Source organism: Pleurodeles waltl, chromosome 10 (assembly GCF_031143425.1).
Source record: "Pleurodeles waltl isolate 20211129_DDA chromosome 10, aPleWal1.hap1.20221129, whole genome shotgun sequence".
Lineage (NCBI taxonomy): Eukaryota > Metazoa > Chordata > Amphibia > Caudata > Salamandridae > Pleurodeles > Pleurodeles waltl.
In genome coordinates, this window is record NC_090449.1 from 829762338 (window position 1) to 829784402 (window position 22065).

At 42.6% G+C, this 22065-nt stretch overlaps 1 protein-coding gene across 2 annotated transcripts in view; it reads right to left on the minus strand.

Annotated features, from left to right (window-relative positions):
* Positions 1 to 22065, minus strand: part of LANCL2 (LanC like glutathione S-transferase 2) — a 233752-nt gene that overhangs the window by 13433 nt on the left and 198254 nt on the right. For both annotated transcript variants that reach the window (XM_069211503.1, XM_069211502.1), the window contains one exon: positions 2745 to 2817. In XM_069211503.1, the coding sequence (XP_069067604.1) occupies positions 2745 to 2817 (73 nt within the window). The remainder of the gene's footprint in view (positions 1 to 2744; positions 2818 to 22065) is intronic.

A 22065-nucleotide genomic window follows, 5' to 3' on the forward strand; every position in this document is an offset into this window, starting at 1 on the left:
TGTGTGTCTTTAGTGTATCATAATTCAGAACAATTTGTTTCAATATACTTTGTTGCGTTTTTTCAAAAGGAATAAAACGTTCAGCATTGATGTTGATGTCTCCGAACTGAGCAGTCAGGTTGTATCTTTTCAGACCTTGACTAGTCCTAATCTTTCCACTTAGTGTTAATGTGACCCACCTTGCCCACTGGGACACTTGAGACCCTCATGCCGCCCTTCTGCCCCCTGCAGAGACTTCCCTTTCCTTTTTAACACATACGACTCCACTCCATTCGGTCCACTCAGTCTCTCTTTGTCCCCTCCCTCTAACAAGAAGAGACTGGAACGGCATGATTGCACTGTGAGCAGGGAAGAAGATAGCCTGCACTGTAAATCGCCCATTGACAGATCTAGAGGCATGTGAGACACAAAAACCATTGGGCAGGAGGGGGAAGAGGATGAAATTGTATTATTTGCATTATCCTGAATAGTGTCCTGAACAAGAGGTGACATAAATAAAGCACACTCTACTTTTGCCTTCTTAAAGTGTTTCCCAACAAAATTCCTACATGAAGATGCCAGTTTTGCAGAGGAGGTATTGTCAACGGCTGGATCCACTTGAGATCTCTGCTCCATTAAAGGGGTACCATGAAGGACTAAGGTATCCAAAGGTCCATCTTTTTCAACATTGGAAGTACTTCACACAACCCTTTTTACCCCAGATCCTTTTGTTTAATTAGTGTTATCCACCCCAGGCCCCTACTGAGTTTTTCCTTTTATAGGGGCATTTGGGGCTCAAAGGACCTCTTAAATGACCAACTTAATAAAAATACATTTCTTTCAGCTTCTTCTTCATCCTGCTATACGTTTTTTCATACCCCGCCCCCACAGGGCTGACAGGCTTGTTACATGAGACCGCAGACCATTTCACAGTTTAACCAGGTCGGACATTCTGTATATCGCCTACAATCTGCTCAGTTTTCCGCTCATATATTTACCCATCCCCACGGGCTACCCAAATACTTTTTAAAAAAAACACTAAAAGGCTTTCCACTTACCTTCCATCCTCTGGATTGTGCTTGCTGCTGCTGCCGCCACCACCCTGCCACCTTCTATCACACCAGTGGAGCCACAACCTTTTTTCTGCTAGCTGATATGCTCTAGACAATCTCCAGTTGATCTTATGACAGTCAATAATGGACTGTTAATGTTCGCAAAATGGACTTTTGAGCAGTTTACTTCATACTTAATAGAAGGGTCTCCCCACCAGCCACCTCATCTGCATCGCGGGTACTACACCCTGCTGCACACCTGCACCCCTATCTTCTCAGGATTGACTGTCTCAGAAGTGAGGGCCCCCTGTAAGCACAATACATGACAGGATGGGAGGGGGTGACAACCTGAAGACCAGAACACTGGGCTCAGACCATCAGCCTTGCAACCTGCAAACTCCTCTGCTGCCACAAACTGTCTCAATGGAGCCCTCTTACGGCTGCAGCAAACCAAGCACGATGAAGAGCTGTGTAAAGACCTACAAACAGCAACCAGCGAGATAGCAAAATTGAAGAACCGCAGAAAGCAGGGCCTGAAGCCCAGCGATAAAGGCAGGTAACTCCACAGTGCTCCAATACAAGAGGGTAACTGCTTGGCAAAAGGACATGCTGGAGTGCTTTCCATAAGTAAAAAATAGGTCAGTAAATAGTTGTGGACTGCGGTATGTTATTGTTGTATGTGGTGAAAAGAGAGAAGATATGTAGCATTTATATTTAGGGTGAGTATAAAATACTGTGTGCATGATGATGTATGGTTTCACGGAATGAAAGAAGAATCCATCTGATGCTCGAGGTTGGGTGTTACACATGTCATTCTGTTGGGAGGGTCTGGATATTTATCTGCTGCACTTCAAATGCAACCTTCTACATATGGATTAATGTGGTTTTCATTTCAGTGACGGTCTTCACAAAATTCTGACATTCAATGCTTCATCTCTTTCTGCGTAAAAACGAATGGCACCATTAAAGAGGACTGACAATCACTTTTAAAATTTTGCGCTATTTTCCATAAAAAGGCAACGGAGTGCAATCCAAGTTCCCACATTGTAAGTCTATTGTTCCACAGTGATCGCAAGGGTTTTTAATATAGGAAAATGAGAGAGATTTATTAACATTTTTGATTGAAACATTAGATGTACTGCTCTCATTCAACTGTGGTAAAGCCCAACTGGGACTTCAGGATATTGCCAAGTAGGAGTCGGATCCTTTATTGTGTGATCTTAGCATAGCCTTATGAGACTTGTTACACTGATATATTCACCGACAAAGATAGACATCCAGTACTGTGTGAAAAAAACCAGGATGCATAATTTTGCTTAATATACCTTTTGGACAAGAGCACCCACTTGGGCAGTCCAGGACAGGACTTGGCCTCTGGTATTTTGCACGTCATGACTAATAAATGGGTACATGTGCAGAAGCCTTGCATTATGCTGCTTTAGGAGTTACAGCAATTGGTAAAAGAAGCTGTTGTCAGCGGGACCACACCTATTGGGCATCAGGTAATGGTAATTCATGCCTTTTTAGGTCTGGCTATTTACCTCTTTATCTTATCTATAAAATAAATCTTAGAGGGAGCTCACAAGAATGTGTATGGAGTCTAAATAGCAAACGATGAGCAACTTGTATCTACTAAGTGTTTAGTCCTTAGCATATTCCTCAGTAAAAATTCATTACAATATGACAGTCGTATGTTAGTATTAGCTGGTTTACCTTCAAAGAGAGAATATGGCCGATCAGGAATTCGACAACCATGTGCTCCATAGTCTAAACACCACTCTGCAAACTGAAGAAAGAAAGGCAAAACTGATACATTATGTTACTCTTGAAAGGGCATTTAAATCAGTATTTACATTAAAGAAGCTTTCTGACACAACCTCTAAGAGAAAATTAATTACAAATTATGCTAATCTCATTGATGACTGAGGGGGTAATTTCATTTTTAGAGGACAAATTACTCCATCGTCCTGGTGGAGGGCCCACCTGCCAAATTTATAAATGACCACCAGGCTGGCTTTTTTGACATTTCTGTCTGTATTTATCCATATTTATTTAGTGCTGATTTTATCTCCGCATTATCCAGATTTCTTTTGTTTTTTGCAAAAAGCAAAACTAATATATTTCCGCATTTATTTAAGCAATAAATGTACACTGGTATTTGAGTGTCTGACAGAGTTCAACAATATGAAGACTCACAGATGATAAATCAATACACTTACATAAAAATATTAACATTTTAGTATCAACCTTATGCATATCTAGTAGAGTTTAGGTCTCGTTACTAAATCTCCTTTAATTCTAAACCCCTTACCCGTAAATCTACACAGCTATTGGCCTGACAGTCATGATGATGCCAGCATTTAGAATCACTCAAAAAATAAATGGTTTTCGGTGTGCATATATCTGTAAAAATGGAAAACAGGGAGTCTTATTTATAATGCATTGGCAGGAACCACAGTCATTTTTCTTTTGGTGCTGGGCTTCGTTAGCGGAATGGAGCCTTGTACCAAACAGGTTCTTTTTTCTTATTTTCAAAAAGAAAATCCTGAAACTGGATTTTCTTTTTTGAAAAAAATTCAATGCTCCCTTTGCTATGGGAGTCCTCTCCCATAGCGTGGGGAGCATTTAGCAGTTTTTACTTCCTCTTGCCCCAATCCCACCCCGCCGGGTTTTCCTGGTGGCGACTGGCCGTGAAAACTGACTTATAATTCTACCCATCTAAATTAGGTAGGTGTAATCACAGGCATTCCACCAATGGCCCTTACTCCAAAAGGACGTTAGAGGGGGATTAATCACTGCGGAGATGGGGTATTAAACCTAAAGTCCACCTGCAATTAAATTAGGCAGGAGAATCACATTCTTGGCAGTAAGGATACTCCATCACTGTTGCAACAGGGTTTTCTTACCGCCGATAATGAAATTGGGCCCTAATTTCCACAAATAAATGTTACAACCAACAGCGTGAGTCATAGAATCCATTATTTCAAGAACAAAAGGAAATAACTACACATGTCCAAATGCCTTCCTCCACATTACCTTCATGTGTTCAAATCTGTTGTAGGTTAAATTACAAGTTTTAGAATTTTTCTCCTACGTCAGGAAAGCAGATTGGCCAGTGAAGGGTTGCTTGTCTATGTTTGGCTGTGTACACAATTTATCAAACAATGAATTAATTTTTGCAAGAAAACAAAGTTATACCCACTTTGACCCATTCTTCTTTGTCATAGACTTTACCGAATGAGGGCAAACCATGCCCAGGAAACACTGCATTTTTAAACATTACAAACATTTAAGCCCTTCTCTGTTGTCTCATCGTATAAATACACAACACTTGACCCAGCAGTCCTGTTCTTTTCTGTTTTCCGATTCAGACACCATGCTGGATGTTTGTGTTAAGCCACTTGTGCACATCATCCTATGGCTTCTGCTGGTATTAATATACTCTTGATACGCAAGTCATATCCCATTTGAATTACAAATGTGTACAATTGCTAACTGTCAGGCAATAAGCCATTGATCTGGGTGTGGGCTATCTCTACCAACTTAATAAATCCACTCCGGCTAGGTCAAAATACAGCTCTGTGAGATTCCCTGTTCCACCCCTGGTAGCTGAGGCACAAGCAGCAGGCAATCCTCAGAGAGGTGCATGTTAAATGCAAGGAGTACCAGCAATTTTAAAGTAAAAAACACAACACAATAACATTCTCACATCAATTTAAAGGACAGAAAACAACTTAATAAGAAAAAACAAACTGAGATCATAAAACAGGTATGACTTTTCGAGTTTTGGCAAACAAAAACAGAAAAGAGGTAAAGCGGCAATCAGAAATTACTGCTTGCATTTGACTGTGACCTCTGCATGATTTCAGGCCAACTACAATGGAGAGGATGTCAGATACCCCAAAGTGAGTTGTTTTGGTCAGTTTCTACCCTCTGGCTTAGTCTAAGAAATTGAAGTCAAAATATTCTTGCATGTCAAGGTCCAAGGCTGTAGCCAGCAAAAATCCCTGGAAGTTGGATTTTGGTGCCTAAAGCTCAGAGAGGGACAAACCAAGATTTTGTAGCCACAGAGATCACTTTCCCAAATCGGGTAGATACAGTGCCTTGTCCTGGCTGAAGGTTTTACTTTCAGACTTAGTCACTTTTTTGGAAGTTGAATACCTTCAGTAGACTGGAGGCTGTGGGCGGGCAGGGCTCCACAAGGCACGCACCTTCACTGCTAGGTGCTGCTGAAACAGTTTTCAGCATGGCAAAAAGCTCTGAGCAAGACAAACCTGTTTTTCTTGCAAGCCTGTGGTGCAGCCTCTGCACCTTTTCCCGGTCCTCTAGAGGTAGAATAACATCTTAGCCACAACTGTCCCTCTTGGTCAACCCCAAAGCCCCTGTCTCCTCAGGGGTACCATCTAGGCACCTGGTCTTTCTCCATCCAGGTCTCCTGCAGGGTCCTGTCTTCTGTGGTTAGCTAGTATTTCTTGGAGTGGTGATCCTTCTGCTTTGGTGTCCCTAAAGAAAACAGGCGGCCAGCCGCTTGATCTTTGAAGAGCAGTTTCAATCCCAGACCCACTGCATCACTTCTCTAGATGTACATATTCCAATGTTCATGATTGTTGGGGCCAAGGCAATCATACAGTGGCTGTGAACACTGCAGTTCATCAACAAAAACTTACAAAGACAAAAGGTACACTGGACACCAGAGATTAATGCACTGAATCCCTTAGCACACTGCTAAAACAACAGATGAAGTATCTGCAATGAACAGTCTGTTCAAGTTGGTGCTAGTCCCACACAGGACAAATGTTATGTCCTAGGTTGTTGAATCTGCTGGTTTAACACTTGACAATGGGCGATGATTACTGTCATTGTTCATATCCCTCTTATCAGGTCACATATAGACTGCCGACCTTGCTTTTTATGGACGTTCTGTGACCATCAACTGGTGTTCTTATTCGTAGTAGTATTATTTATCAACACTTACTCTGCAGTATGCTTCCATTCACATGCATGTTGTGATGGAAATAAATGTAAACCTGAAAGGCGTACACAGCTACCAGTACCAAGTATCTAAATATGGATTGCTGCCTACAAAATGAAATGTACAAAAATGCTTTTCAAGTGGAGTACACAATTCACTCTTAAGACAATTTCATTGTCTAAATCACTGGTGTATCAAAGTTGTACTTGCCTCCCAATGCTCACATATTTTCCCATACTTAACATATATAAACGGAACTATCAGGCGTAGTCCCCGATACGTTCTTCTCTGGCCAGGGAACCAGTGATCTTTTTAACACTTTTCCCCTTCCCTGCCTCGTAACGTCCACCTGCTGGCAGTTAGGCTCCACGCAAGAGCAAGCAGTTGATGATTTTGGGACAAGGGCAGATGCAGTTATTAACAGGCAAGAGATGGAGGCACTATGGGTCGGATGAAGCAACAGTTCTATACTCCGGGCGAGGACCTATGGAATGGTTAGATACTGGATAGAGGGCCTGCAGGGTGAGACCTTGACAGATGGAGTTTTACCAGCAATACTCTCTGCAAGGTGAACACCATGGAACATACCACTGCAACAAGTTCCTCTCACTAGAAAATCCTTTGAAAGGGTGTGGGGCCGACAGAAGAAGGGAACCTGGTGTAGATGATTGCCCATAGCTTCCTTAGACAAAAAGGAGCACCAGCCCTGCTTCACCCTATTACACTGTACCAGAGGTGCAGGAGGGGCATATGTAGGTTCAGCCTCCATTAATGGAGACCCCTTTAGTCAGAAGGGATGACAGCAGAAGCAGGCGACCCACCAGGGCTTACCACTCCCTTTCCTCGAGTTTTAATATGATTGCAGAGATCAACAAAAATAATATAGATACCTTGAATCTTTTGTTTCAGAAGACTGCTGTGGGGCTCTGTGATACTGTATTCTGTAACTCTCTACTGGCTAGGTGTAATATTCAGTTATTAGGCTGTCAACTACTAATTAAAATGACTTGTTTGGTCCTATATCTTATCAGTTACGTATCTCTTAGTCACCAGACCACACTGAGAATGCTACTTAATGTCATTTTAATTTAAGGTGTCATCTGTAAAGCCCAGCATCCTGCATTATGATTGCATGTAATGATTTGTTGCAAAGATAGAAGCGGAATTGAAAAGGAGGACACTGTTTGGTGAATGTGTCCAAACAAAAAGCTGTGGCCATACGTAAATGGACAAATAGATACCTGCCTTACTGTATCATGTAATTGTGCTTCTCCATGGCCAACGGACAAAGTAGATTTAGATCCAAATCCAGCCAACCATTGGGCAGACTCAGACCCTATGGTAAAGGGAGCCATACTATACTAAGGAGACAATGTAAACATCTAGTATGTAACCTTTAGGACCAGGGTCAACATTAGACTGCCATCATTCACGTTACATAGGAGATATATTGATCAGTGACAAAAGGGGTCTGCTTAGCCACTCCTCGCTTTTTGATGCACCTTCTTTGCATTCTGATTCTTGTAGTCTTACTTTTCCATTTTCAGATGCTGGACTAATAGTAGCAGGAATGAAACTGGTGAAAGTAAAAACTGACTTTCTAATGTTACTGCACTTCTCTGTAGCTGTAGCATTCTGTTGTCTCTAAATTTTGTGTGTTGGGATGCTGACCTCGCCATTGAGACCCACTACTCACACAGCCACACATTTTCCCTTCCACGCTTTCCATGGAACTCTCACCTGTTTAGGGGCGGGGCCATGACGAAGTTCTCTCTCTCTTGGCATCACAGCAGTTCAGTGAGACGACCTAAAGCTGTGTTAACTGAACTGTGCATGCCAGATTGGCCGGTGTTTTCACTGTGGCCAGCCTGATATGTGCAGTTCAGACTCATGCAATCAACAGCGGAAAGGCAGCTGAGAAGCAGAGGCGCAGACACTTGGATGTCTGATATAGCACTGCGTTTGCCTGCTCCGGTCAATCATAGCACTGGTCTTATGCTGTTTAGCATTGTAAGCAGCAAGAGCATTGCTTAATTTGTGCTTGTTGTTTCCGGTGCTGAGCACTGGCACTTATTTTTGAGGGCCGGGGCTTATTCTTCTGCCTCAAGCATTTGCTGCGAGCAAAAGACACATGGGGAAGACGGATGAAGTGAAAAACAAAAAAGCGTCACAAAAGAAGAAAGTAAAAAGCTGCAAGAGTGAGCTGAAGGGGTAGAAAGTGGCTTTATATGGATTGAAGAGGCCCGAGATGGCTTCAGGATTACGCTGCCTGAGTATTCCGTGCTCGCACATTTAATTGCAGCAGCCGCGTGTTTAAGAGGAGGGCTTTGGGCACCGGCAGCTTTTTATTTACAAATTAAGCACTGAGCAAGAGGCAAGTGCTTAAACTAGTGGATGCTTTTGTCCAGCAAGCGATGCAAGGAAGGAGGAACTTTGCCTGTGTTTGCAGCCGAACGTGTGCTGCAGAAGATCATCAAGCAGGGTAAGTTTGTTTTTAATGTTAAAGGGTTGAATGTAATTTTTATTGTGCCCCACCACTTTCAAAAGGTATCAGTCACCACTGCCTTTGATGGGGTAGAAATAAATAATATAGTGCGGCTTCCACAGTCACATATGTGCATTTTACAGTTTTTGTAATACAAAATAGCGTATTTTATATAGCTATCCCTTCTTCCGTTTCTAAGCACTTTATATGCCCAATTTTTAAGAACTCAAGTTAACAGCTTTGGAAGGGAAAATTAGTTCTTAGCATATTTTACTACCAGTGCAGCAATAGCAACCTTAACATTTCACTGTAGTGCCTTGTAAGATGTTTAAAAGGACCCTTTTGAGAGCTAACCGTTCGGAGTGTAGAGTAACAAGAAAGGTAATATGTTTGCCATAAACACAAACGACACGGAAATGAACAGATGTGTGCTGCGTGGCTACATCCCAGTTCCCAACCTGCCCCATTAGTCAACTCTGTATCCTTCCAAACTACTACAGAGTCTTACACTCTCATGCAGTATTTTGTGACTAAAGATCAACTTTTACACACTGCAAAGAAGGGAAAAGCAGATTTGCTAACTTGCAAAGTGACACCATCTGTCACACAATGTTGGCACACTTCACACAGTCATACAGAGGAGAGTCATATCACATGCGTTCTCGCTAAAATTCAACAGCGTCTATGCATCTCATCCAATGGCTATCTGACTTTTTGGAGCCTTTCTCAGCCACGAAATGCTGCCTTGTCCCACTAAGGAACTTCACCTTCCATTTCATACAATAAATCAGAAGGCAAAACTTCCACCTGTGACGAAGTTGGTTTCTGTATCCGACCAGCGCTCCATCGCGGTTGGCCTTAAATTGCCCCCCTAAGTACCAGTCAAGCAGAACCTCATGACCTCAAATGGCGCTTAATGCTCTTTGGTGCCATTTTTATTTAGAATTTTGAAAATTCATATCTCCAGCATTCCCTTATTAGATTTTTGTCATTTTGGCATCAGGTTGTTCATTAAATTATTCTCTATTTTTATGAACTGGGCTGGGATGTTTAATTTGTTGTGTTTGCGACCTTTTAACTGGTTTGGTACTTCTAAATGCTTTATGCATTTTCTTAAGCTAAACCTGTCTGCTCTGTGCCATAAGTACCCGGGCATATGCCCAGGTTTAAATTGCTCAAACCTTTACTGGACCTAACAAGAATAGTGACATTATTTCTTGAGGTGGGCAACCATCCATCCCAACTAATAATCCAGTTTCTTACATTGACAGCGGTGGAATCTAGAACGTGTGCTTACAAGTACCACTTATCTATCAAGGTGGAAATTTAAAATCCCTAAATTTAACTGAAATCAAGAAATGATTTTTGATTAACATTGGGCTTTGATTGGGTAATTTTAGATTTTTTAAAATTATGTGTGACTCTAAAACAGCCTCTGGGAGCAGTTTTATCTTGATGCCTGTAGACCAAGCCACTAGGTATCCTTCAGCCATACATCTGAGGATAATATTTGCACCTGTGGGCTAACAAAAACTTAGAGGCAAGTCAAGAGCTGATCAAGCACCTGTAAGACCACAAAGCAACCTTGATGGAATACAAGCCAGGTGAAAAGGTGGGGTTGTGGAGCCTGTGAGTCCCTGGGCCCACAAGGACAAATGGTCTAGTCTGTACACAGTAAAGGAGAAGATGGGTGAAGTCCCCTACCTGGTGGACCTTGGCAACAGCAGCAGCAGAGAGACTGTTGCCAGCTGATTAGGCATATTTGCTGGAATGTTCTCACTGACTCCTGGATTGATCTGGTGGTGTGTACATGACACTGACACTTGTGACAGTTTAACTGTTAAAAGCAAAATCTACAGGTTGTGAGATAAAGTATGGGCCCCCATTAAAGAGTTTTTAAAAGGTAGTCCCTTGGGGTGACTGAGCCCTAGTAGTGACTGGGCCAGGCCAGTGGTGCTTGTCCCAAAGGCCATCCCGAGAAGGGGGATGGCAGAACTCAGATTCTGCATGGATTACAGAGGGCTGAATGCTGTTACCAAGATCAATGCACACCTCTATTCCCAGAGATGATGAGCTTAACAGCCAGTTGGGGACTGTCAAGTATCTCAGCTCATTTGATCTGACTTGTGGATACTGCCAGATTGCCCTGATAAAAGGAGCAAAGAAGAGAACATCATACTCAACCGGGCAAATTCCAACTTAAAGTAATGTCCTTTGGATAGAAGAATGCACCAGCCCCCTTCCAGAGGTTGATGAACAAGGTACTTTCTGGTTTGGAGACCTTTAGTGCAGCATAATCTAATGTCATTGCTGTCTTTAACTCCACCTGGTAGGAACACCTGACCCACATCAGGGAAGTACTTCAGCCTTCAACAGACAGGACTATCAAGGCCAGTAAGTGCTAGACATGGCAGGGGTCTGTAACATGCATAGGCACCTAGTTGTTGAGGGATGTGTGCAGCCTCTCAAGGCCAAGAACCCATCAAGCCTGAGGTTTCTGGGTCTGACAGGTTATTACAGAAGATTTGTGAAGGGGCATGGCAGTATTGTAGATACCCTCGCAGAGCTGACATCCAAAAAGCAACCAAAGCATGTCATATGGAATGAGGAGTGTCAGAAGGTCTTTGACACCCTGAAAGAGGTGCAGTGTACAGTTCCTATACTAATGATATCTGATTTCAGGAAGGAGTTTGTGATCTGAACAGATTGTGATCACAGCTAAATGATGAGGGTCAGAATCAACCAGATGCCTATATGAAAAGAAGTTACTTACCTGTAACTGCAGTTCTGCAGTATTGGTATCTTTCATAAATGTCACTTACCCAGTGTACATCTGTTCGTGGCATGGAGTGCTGCAGATTCACATACTATGCATTATTCCGCAATCTAGTGTTGGGCTCGAAGTGTTACAAGTAGTTTTTTTCGAAGAAGTCTTTTCGGAGTCACGGGATCGGGTGACTCCTCCTCTCGGTCATACTGCGCATGGGCATCGACTCCGTTGTTAGATTGTTTTGCCACAAAAGGGTGTAGGAAGGAGTGATAGAGTGTAGTAATATAAATGTTGTATAGAAATAGTAAGTAAAAATAGATGTCCATGCAAATGTAAATGTATATACATATGTACAAATTATAAAAACTGCAACGACTACAGGCTTCCGGGGAGGAGGGAGGGTGCATGTGAATCTGCAGCACTACATGCCATGAACAGATGTACACTAGGTAAGTGATATTTTCCGTTCAATGGCATGTGTAGCTGCAGATACACATGCTATGCATAGACTACTTACTCTCCCCAAGAAATGCAGTGGCTAGAGTGTAGGAGTTGGAGTTGTTTGAAATAATGTTCTTAAGACAGCTTGACCAACATTGGCCTGTTGCTTTGAAAATACATCTACACAGTAATGCTTTGTAAATGTATGTAGTGAAGACCATGTGGCAGCTTTACATATGTCTGCCATTGGTATGTTTCCTAAAAATGCCATAGATGCACCTTCTTTACTAGTGGAATGTGCTTTAGGTGTGATTAAAAGTTGTTTTTTGCCTTAATGTAACATGTTTGTATACATTTAACAATCCATCTTGCTAATCCTTGTTTAGAGATAGGATTCTCTTTATGTGGTTGTTGACAAGCAACGAAAAGCTGTTTTGTTTTTCTGAATTCTTTTGTTCTATCCACATAGTACATTAGAGCTCTTTTAAGGTCAAGAGCGTGAAGGGCTCTTTCTGCAAAGGAATCTGGCTGTGGGAAGAAGACTGGCAATTCCACTGTTTGGTTTATATGAAAAGGTGACACAACTTTTGGTAGAAATTTCGGATTAGTTCTAAGTACTGGGAAAAAAGGTTCTTCAAGAGTGAATGTTTGTACTTCACTAACTCTTCGTAATGAAGTAATGGGCACTAGGAAAGCAACTTTCAATGTTAAGAATTTAATCTCACTGAAATGCATGGGTTCAAAAGGTGGGCCTATTAGTCTTGTGAGTACAATATTGAGATTCCAAGCAGGAACAGGTGGTGTTCTAGGTGGAATAATACGTTTTAGTCCTTCCATGAAGGCTTTTATAACTGGGACCCTAAAGAGTGAGGTATGTTGTACAGTCTGCAAATATGCTGATATGGCAGTAAGATTAATTTTAATAGATGCGAAAGCTAAATTTGGCTTCCGTAAATGAAGTAGGTAGCATACAATATCTTGTATTGATGCTGTAAGTGGGTCAATATTTTTAGATTGACAGTAACAAACAAACCGTTTCCATTTGTTCGCATAGCATTGCCTAGTTGTAGGCTTGCGTGCTTGTTTGAGAACTTCCATGCATTCTAATGGAAGTTGTAGGTATCCAAATTCTATCACTTCAGGAGCCAAATCGCTAAGCTGAGAGCACTGGGATTTGGATGTCTGATTTTCCTTTGTTTTGTGTTAACAAATTCGGTCTGTTTGGAAGTTTGTAGTGAGGTACTACTGACAGGTCTAGAAGTGTTGTGTACCAATGTTGACATGCCCACGTTGGGGCTATGAGTATCATGGTGAGAGAGGTCTGACACAGTTTGTTGACCAGAAATGGAAGTAGTGGGAGAAGGGGAAAAGCGTCAGCAATAGCCCTGACCAGTTGATCCATAGAGCATTGCCCTTGGACTGAGGGTGTGGGTTTCTGGATGCAAAGTTTTGGCATTTTGCGTTTTCGCTTGTTGCAAATAGGTCTATTTCTGGTGTCTCCCACTTTTGAAAGTACTGATGAAGTACTTGAGAGTGAATTTCCCTTTCGTGTATCTGTTGGTGTGTTCTGCTTAGGGGATCCGCTAGCTAATTGTGTATTCCTGGGATGTATTCTGCTAGTAGATGAATTTGATTGTGAATTGCCCATTTCCATATTGTTTGGGCTAGAAGGGACAGTTGAGATGAATCTGTCTCGCCTTGTTTCTTTAGGTAATACATGGTCGTCATATTGTCTGTTTTTATCAAGACAGTCTTGAGTTTGAGAAGTGGCTGAAACGCTTTTAGGGCAAGGAACACAGCTGATAATTCGAAATGGTTTATATGATAATTTAGCTGTTTTAAATCCCATTACCCTTGAATGGTAAGGTTGTTGAGATGAGCTCCCCAACCTGTCATTGATGCATCTGTTGTTATTGTGGTCTGAGGCAGAGGGTCTTGAAATGACCATCCCTTCATTAAATTGCTGAGATTCCACCATTGAAGGGACCTGTGCGTTTGGCGGTCTAACAACACTAGATCTTGCAATTGACCCTGTGCTTGAGACCATTGTTGTGAGAGGCACTGTTGTAGTGTTCTCATGTTTAGACTTGCAGTACTATTGCTATGCATGATGCCATCATTCCCAATAGTTTCATGATAAATCTTACAGTGTATTGTTGATTTTCCTGCATTTGTGTTATGAGATTTTGGAAAGCTTGTATCCTTTGTGGATTTGGATAGGATAAGGCTTTTTGTATATTGAGAATAGCACCTAGGTAAGGTTGCACATGTGCTGGCTGAAGATGGGATTTTTGGTAGTTGAGAGTGAACCCTAGTGTAAGTAGGGTCTCTATTGTGTATTGAGTGTGTTGCTGACATTGTATAAAATTGCTTGATTTTATTAGCCAATCGTCTAGATAAGGAAAGACATGTATGTGTTGTCTTCTTAGGTAAGCTGCTACTACCGCTAGACATTTTGTAAACACTCTTAGAGCTGTCGTTATGCCGAATGGCAGAACTTTAAATTGGTAATGATTTCCTGCTATTACACATCTGAGAAATTTTCTGTGAGCTGGATGGATGGGTATATGGAAATACGAATCCTTGAGATCTAATGCAGTCATATAATCTTGTTTTTGTAGTAGTGTAATGACGTCCTGCAGAGTTACCATGTGAAAGTGTTTTGACCGGATATACAGATGGGTTTGAGAGTGCCATCCTTTTTGGGTTTGAGGAAGTAAAGTGAGTATACTCCTGTTCCTTGTTGAGAATGTGGCACCAATTCTATTGCCTGTTTTAATAGTAGCAATTGTACCTCTTGTTGTAATCGAACATTGTGTTCTGGGGACAATTTGTGATAACGTGGAGGAATGTTTGGAGGGGTAGAAATGAATTCTAGGCAATAGCCATTGCAGATCATTGACAATACCCATTGGTTTGTGGGGATATTTTGCCATTGGGAGTGGAATTGCTGCAGTCTGCCCCCCACAGGATATGTGTGGGGTTGAGGGATGGTTAATAAGTCACTGCTTAGATGGGGTAGTGGGTTGTTTTGAGGCCTGGAATTTGCCTCTGGTTCTAAAGTGTTGGCCTCTATAAGAACCTCTAAATCCCTCTCTCTGGTACTGCTGTTGTTGCCCTTGTTTTGCCTGGGAGGTAGAAGCCTCTGTGGATTGTGGCTTAAATCCTCTTCTAAATTGCTGCCTAAGAAAAGAGCCTCTGTAAGGTGTTGTATACAAGGCACCCATTGCTTTGGCAGTGTCTGAGTCCTTCCTGAGTTTTTCTATGGCAGTGTCAACCTCAGGACCAAACAGGTGTTTTTTATTGAAAGGCATATTCAACACTGCCTGCTGTATTTTTGGCTTGAAACCGGAGGAACGTAGCCATGCATGTCTGCGTATGGTGACAGCAGTATTCATGCTTCTAGCTGCTGTATCTGCAGCATTAAGGGCAGACCGTATTTGGTTGTTACTTTTTGGCCTGACCCTGCTCAACAATCTGTTGTGCTCTTTTTTGGTGTTCTTTTGGCAGGTGTTGTAGGAGTTCCTGCATCTGGTCCCAGTGGGCTCTATCATAGCTTGCCAGCAAAGCTTGAGAGTTATGCAATTCGCCATTGGTTAGCAGCTTGTGTCGCTACCCTCTTGCTAGCAGCATCGAATTTCCTACTCTCTTTGTCAGGGGGAGGAGCACCCCTGACGACTGGCTATTAGCCCTCTTTCTGACGGCACTCACAACAACTGAGTCTGGAGGTACTTGGTGGGTAATGTAAGCAGGGTCTGTAGGTGCAGGCTTATATTTTTTGTCAATGCGTGGTGTTAAAATTCTAGCTTTGACTGGCTCACTGAATATCTGATCTGCATGCTTAATCATGCCAGGTAGCATTGGGAGGCACTGATATCGTGAGTGCATTAAGGATAAGGTGTTAAAAAGAAGATCCTCTTCTAAAGGTTCAGTGTGCATAGGCACCCCATGATACGCTGCTGCTCTAGAAATAACCTGCGTGTATGCAGTAGTGTCTTCTGGTGGAGAAGGTTTGGAAGGGTATAAGTCCGGGTCATTGTCAGGAATAGGATCTGGAGAAAGCTAACTTTCTCTTGGTCTGTAGAGGAGGTGCAGTAATTATTCTGCCAGTCTCTTTATGGATATGAATCCTTGATTGTCTTTCATCCATGATTTCAAGGATGGTTTGAATCTCTGTGTCCTCAGAAACATGATCAGATGGTCTATATGATTGTTCGTCTAGTGATTTTGAGCTCTGCTTAAGATGGCTCGAAAGTCCTTGTTCTTCTGAATAAGAAGACTTTTTCGGCTCTGAAGATGATTGTTTTTTTGGGCCCGAAAATACAGCCGGTTGTTTTGGCTCCGAAGCAGGACGTCGAAGCTTCGACTCCGAAGAATGGAGACACCGACTTGGTTCGGAAGTTGAGCTTTTGATGGACTTGCTCGACTCCGGTATCAACACAGGTGTGGCCTTTTTCGACGCCGAACTCGGAGGTCGGTCGACAAGAATCTTTTGGGTCGAACCATGGCTCTCTGGCAGTGGTGCACCCAAGGCCTTCGAGGACTTTTTATGAGTGGGCGTAGGGGCAGTCGTACTCACGTGCTGACCAGCAGTGATGAGTCTATCTTCCTACGAGTCGGTGTCTCTGATGGAAAGTGCCGTCTGTGCCTGTTCTTCCTCCATGGTGTCGATATGTTCGGTACTCTTCAACGCCTTTTCCAGTCTCCTGGGTCTCCGATCATGCAGGGTCTTTTTGGATCAAAACGATCGACAGGCCTCGCAATCCTCTTCTTTGTGATCAGGGAAAATACATAAATTACATACAAGGTGTTGGTCTGTGTATGGAAATTTTGTGTGGCATCGGGGACAAAATCGAAATGGAGTCCGATCCATCAGGCTTTGACGTGGTAGGCCCGAACAGGCCAGAGTCGGGCGTATGCGCCCAGAAGGGTGAAATTTAGTTTTCAATGGTACTATCGGTTCGAGTCTAGGTGGAAACGCGGTCGAAACAATACCGATGGTCAAAGAAGTTATATAAAGTTTCCGATTCGAAATCTCGGAGCGAGAGGAAACACTTCTGAACCCAAAAGCAGAAAGAAAACAATCTAACAACAGAGTCGATGCCCATGTGCAGTATGACCGAGAGGAGGAGTCACTCTATCCCATGACTCCGAAAAGACTTCTTCGAAGAAAAACAACTTGTAACACGCCGAGCCCAACACTAGATGGCGGAATAATGCATAGCATGTGTATCTGCAGCTACACATGCCATCCAATATATATATATATATATATATATATATATATATATATATATGTATATATATATATATATATATATATATATATATATCATATATTAAAATCTGCATAAATACATAAACAAACACATGGATCCAATTGCTGCATCACTGTGCTGTCCCAATTCCAGGTAATAATGTTGCAAGAATTATATGCACACTTTCCCAAGTAAGTCGCAGCACAACACATTTTCTCCAGAGGCACTTCTGCAAATAAAGTAGATGAGTTGGAAACTGCCATAGTTAGGTGCACCCTGTTTTTTTTCTGTGAGGGGCTTGCTAGTCTTTGAGTGGCACAACTGGATTGCAGCTGAAATTCATTGAGCTATGGTTGCCATCATGACTGGAGCACCCTTAAGAGTGTGTCCATCTGAGTCCAACAGTTGGTCAGTTCTCATGAGTTGTTTAGTGTGATGTAAGTAGAATTTCAGAAATCATTTGATACCAAGCATATGAACAAACCTCTCTGCTGGTGATGTTGGATTTGGGAAGAAAGTCTGAAATATTTGCCTGTGAGGTGCAAGAAGGTTCTAGAGTTGACAAAGCCTGTATCTCCTCTACCCTCCTGGTCAGAGTGAGTATTAGAGTAATTGAATATGAATCTTTATTGCATGATTAATTGAAATCGTGCAACATATTAAAATAAATGAAAAGGAAAAATAAATGTAAATGGCAAAAAGCACCCTTCAAATGCCAAAGCTCATTAAGCGGCATAGTCACGCTTTGCGTGACATTTGCCTGATCATAGCACCTTCTATCTATAAAAACCCAGAAGTTAATCCCACCCTGGGGTCGCCAAAATACCAGCTGTTTACACAAAATGAGTTCCCATTATGCCTCCTTATGCAGGCACCAGCTAATTATTCACCTGTTAACCCAGTACCATATCCAAAGTTCCCCGGGACCAACTCAACAAAATGCATACCAGCCGGGGAGCTGCTATGCTTAGGTTACCTCTCTCAGCTCGTCATCCAGGGCTGTTAAGTGGAAGGGAAGAATAGCTTAGATGGCAGGAGCCATTTCGTCAATGCTGTTTCTTTATAGGCCCCCCTCCCTCCGCGGTTAGCCATGATAGTTTGGCTCCTTGCCTGGCCTAAGGCTAGGCACAGCTTGTAAAAAAAAATCTGAAACAGGCTAGTTCCATGGAAACCACTGCAGTTTTAGGAACAGGGGTTTTAGCAGTAGGTCAGAGTGGGCGCTAGTAAAAAGGCGACCTTCCATGTGAGGAATATGAGGTGTGGTCTGTGAAAAGGGTTTGAATGAACTCTTCAAGTGTTAAAATAGAACTATGTTCAGATGTTAGTCTGGGGAAGGAGCCCTTACTGGTTGAAAACTAAATAGTTCTTTTATGAACTGTTTGATGATTCTGCAAAAGCAGAAAGAGAGGAAATATGATGAGCATCTATATCTTGATATCGCTGCAAGCCGCACCTTAATGGATGCATGTACCAACCGTGACTTAGCTATTGAGAGGATACAGGGTAGTTATTTGCCAGATTATGCTAGTAGAGGCAGTAGGTTTAGTTTCTGGCACCACAGGTAGAAACATTTCCATTAACATTTAATATCATTATTGTGGCTTCTGCCTTGCCGTGGAGAGTATACACCTGCAGTCCTGAGGAATATTGAGATCTTTGAATTCATAGAATTTAGGAGCTGTGCACGTAAGAGGAGGGAGGTCAGGTCAGGATGAAGAACCTGGCCTTAGTTCATCATCAAACGTTTACAGGATGTTAGTAGGTGAATGTGGTTGTATTCCAGTAGACGTAGAAGCTCAGTGAACCAATGCTGGGGGGACCACCTGGGGGCCATCAGGATGAAACAACACCACTCTCCTCTTGTTGAGAACCCTTGCTATTAAGGGTATTGGGGTTAAAGGTAGGCATAGATCCTGGACCATCTGTCGAAAGGCATTCCCCTACAATCCTAGATGCTGGTATTTGTGGTTTTCGTTTGTTTCAAAGAGATCTAGAGCCAGTTTGCCCCAAACTCCCATTCCCGGAAGCTGTTTCCAGTTCTGCTTAGCATGTCTGCTGAGAGATTTCTAGTCCCGGAACATGTTCAGCCTGAAAAGATATTCTCCAGATTTCCTGACCTTCCTTGGACAGCGTCAGTAATCTTGTGCTGCTTTGTTTATTCATGTATTGCATGCTGGAAGTATTTCTCATGCAAACTAACACTGAAGACTCTGCTATCATTGGCAGGAAAGCTTAGAGACTGAGTAGATAGCTTTGAGCTCCAGGCGATTAATATATTTGCTCTTCTGGAGCGGTGACCACTTTCCGTGAATATGCAGGTTCTGTAGATGACCGCCCTAGCTCTCCAGGGAGGCATCCGTAGTCATTACAAAGTGAGGTATTTGAGGTAAGAACATGAGGTCCTCTGACAGGTAAGAGGTCTGGCAGCACCAGGCTAGAGATTTCATCATACCTGTGTGAAATTCACCAGGCCCTTGAATGATTCTTTTGTTTGAATCTATTGTTTTTGTAGCTGTTCCTGTAAGGCTCTTATTGTTAGGCATGCAAGAGGGATCATATTGATCGCCGAGGACATGATGCCCAAAAGCTAATTGAACAGACTCATTGATTTTTTTAAATTCAGGAGCCAGTTCCTAGAGCTTTCATTGCTTTTCTTGGGATAGAAAGTCTTTGTCTTGGACAGTAACTCATGTTGTGGCAAAGGAACACTATCCTCTTGGATGGAGGAGTTGAAGATCTTTGATAATTCACAAGGGGACCTAGTTTGTGAACCAACTTTAGGCAAGCCTCTGTGGCCTTGGACGCTTGAAATGCCGTTGATGCTTTTATCAACCAGTTGTCGAAGTAGGGGAATAGCTGATGACCGTCCTTCCTGAAAAAAAATGATTTGAGATCCAATGGGAGAACCCTGATGCATGGGTGGGAATGCGTATGTATGAATCCTGCAAATTCAGTGCTGTCATGTGGTGTCAGAAAGGGTGACCACGTAAAAGGATTGTTTCCAGAAAAACATGTTTAATTTCCATAGGTCTATGATGGATCACCATTACTCTGTTATCAAGTCTATGATGAAAAAACAAGAATAGTAGTCTGTTCCTTCCTGAGAATGTGAGCTTTTCTCTAAGGAACCTTTGGTTAGCATAGCTAGCATTCCCTTCCGAAGCAGATGGAGATGAGGTGGGTGCCCTCGTTTTAGTGGAGTAGTGGGCGGGATCTGGGTGAACTCTAACGTCTAACTCTGTGTGATGAGATCCAGGACTTATTTATCCGATGCTGTTTTCCATCATAGATGACAAACTTTGGAATTGTTTTTCTCACAGTATGGCATAAACAGCAATAGAACATTGTCACTGTAGGTAAGCTAGCCTAAGGGCTACTGAGAGGGTTGATAAGTCTGATACCTCGGGTCTCCTCCTTGATACGGATAAGTGTTTCTTCCGCAGGATCTTCTAAAGGGTAAAAAGCCTTGACACAATCAGTGCTGTCTGATGAGGACTTTTCGACCCAATGCAGATTTTTTTTTTTGTCCTTTCTGTCTTCCGGCAGAAATGTTATGTATCTGGCAGTGTCTGACCACATCTGGTGGTTATTCCTGTCCTGTATTACCAGTGAAGTGGCAGCCCGTACAATAGCTACAGACATAGTTGAAAACGTTTCCTTGCTGGTTAGGCAGGGTTATGAGTGACAGGATTTTCTATGATTGTAATTCCTCCTGGATATATCAACAATTGGAATAGGTCTCACAGCTCTACTGTTTAAAATAATAAAGAAAATAAAGTGATTGCATGTTTGCTATAGGAAGTTGAAAGCTTTTGACGCTCATTCCCAAAGGGTATAGAAACCACCAAAAGTCATCGGGTAGGGGATCCTCCAGTTGTGGGTGTAACATACCAAGCAGGTTTAGTACTAGAGCTATATGGACCTAGCCCATGCTTTGATGTTTGAGGCTGAGCAAATTGGTGAAACTGCTCCATATATTGCCTCTCCATATATTGCTGACTGTTGTAGACATGCTTATATTAGTCCCCTTAATTCTTGACATTAAGTTGTTCTGGATTATGTGTGTTTTGTTCTTTTTGACGATTGCGTGCTTTCGTAGTCGTTTCTACTGTCATCAAGATCGTCGTTGATGGGGCGGATGTAGACGACTACGCTGACAATGTTTGTTGTTGAGGAGCCCTTCGTCGTAGACAAGGCCGTCATAGAGGATGCAGTCATAGACGAGGCCATTGTAGACGTGGTTATTGTAGACAAAGTTATCCTAGAATAGGTTACTGTAGAAGAGGCCATCATCGTAGACGAGCGTCATAGATGAGGCTGTCGTAGACGACCGCCATTGTTGAGGCTGTTACAGTTGACCATCATAGATGAGGCTGCTGTAGGTGACCATCATAGATGTGGCTGTCATAGATGACAGTCATAGACAATGCCATCATAGATGAGGCCATTCGTAGACAAGGCTATTCGTAGACGAGGCCATCGTGGACGAGGGTGTCGTGCACAAGGCCGTTATAGACGATGACGTCGTAAACAAGGCCATCATAGATTAGGCCATCGTAGATGAGGCCATTGTAGATGAGGCCACTGTAGATGAGGCTGTCGTAGATGATGTCATCGTAGATAAGGCCATCGTAGATGAGGCCGTTTGTAGATGAGGCCATTTGTAGATGAGGCCATTTGTAGATGAGGCCCTTTGTATATGAGGCCATCGCAGACAAAGCCATCAAAGACCAGGTTGTCATAGATGACACGATCATAGACGAGGCTGTCATAGGTGAGGCAATAATAATCAACGTGGTTGTGGTCGTCAACATTATCATTGTAATTGTTGTTAACAATGACTTTGAGGGTGGTTTTGCCATAGGCGCCTCTGTCAGTTTATGAGGAGGATGTAGTGTCAGGGTTGAAGAGAGAGTTGAGGGTCTGCCTCTGAGGAAGTTTTTCAGATTTTGTCTCTGTGAGACGTTTTCATGAAGACTCAAGTTAAGTATTTTTTATGACTTTTCTGTGTGCCTTCTGGGAAGCCTTAGCGCAACTTCTCCCTTTCACCTCTCCTGTGAGGTGAAGGAACCCTCACTGTTTTCATCATAAGTGACAGATTTAACTTA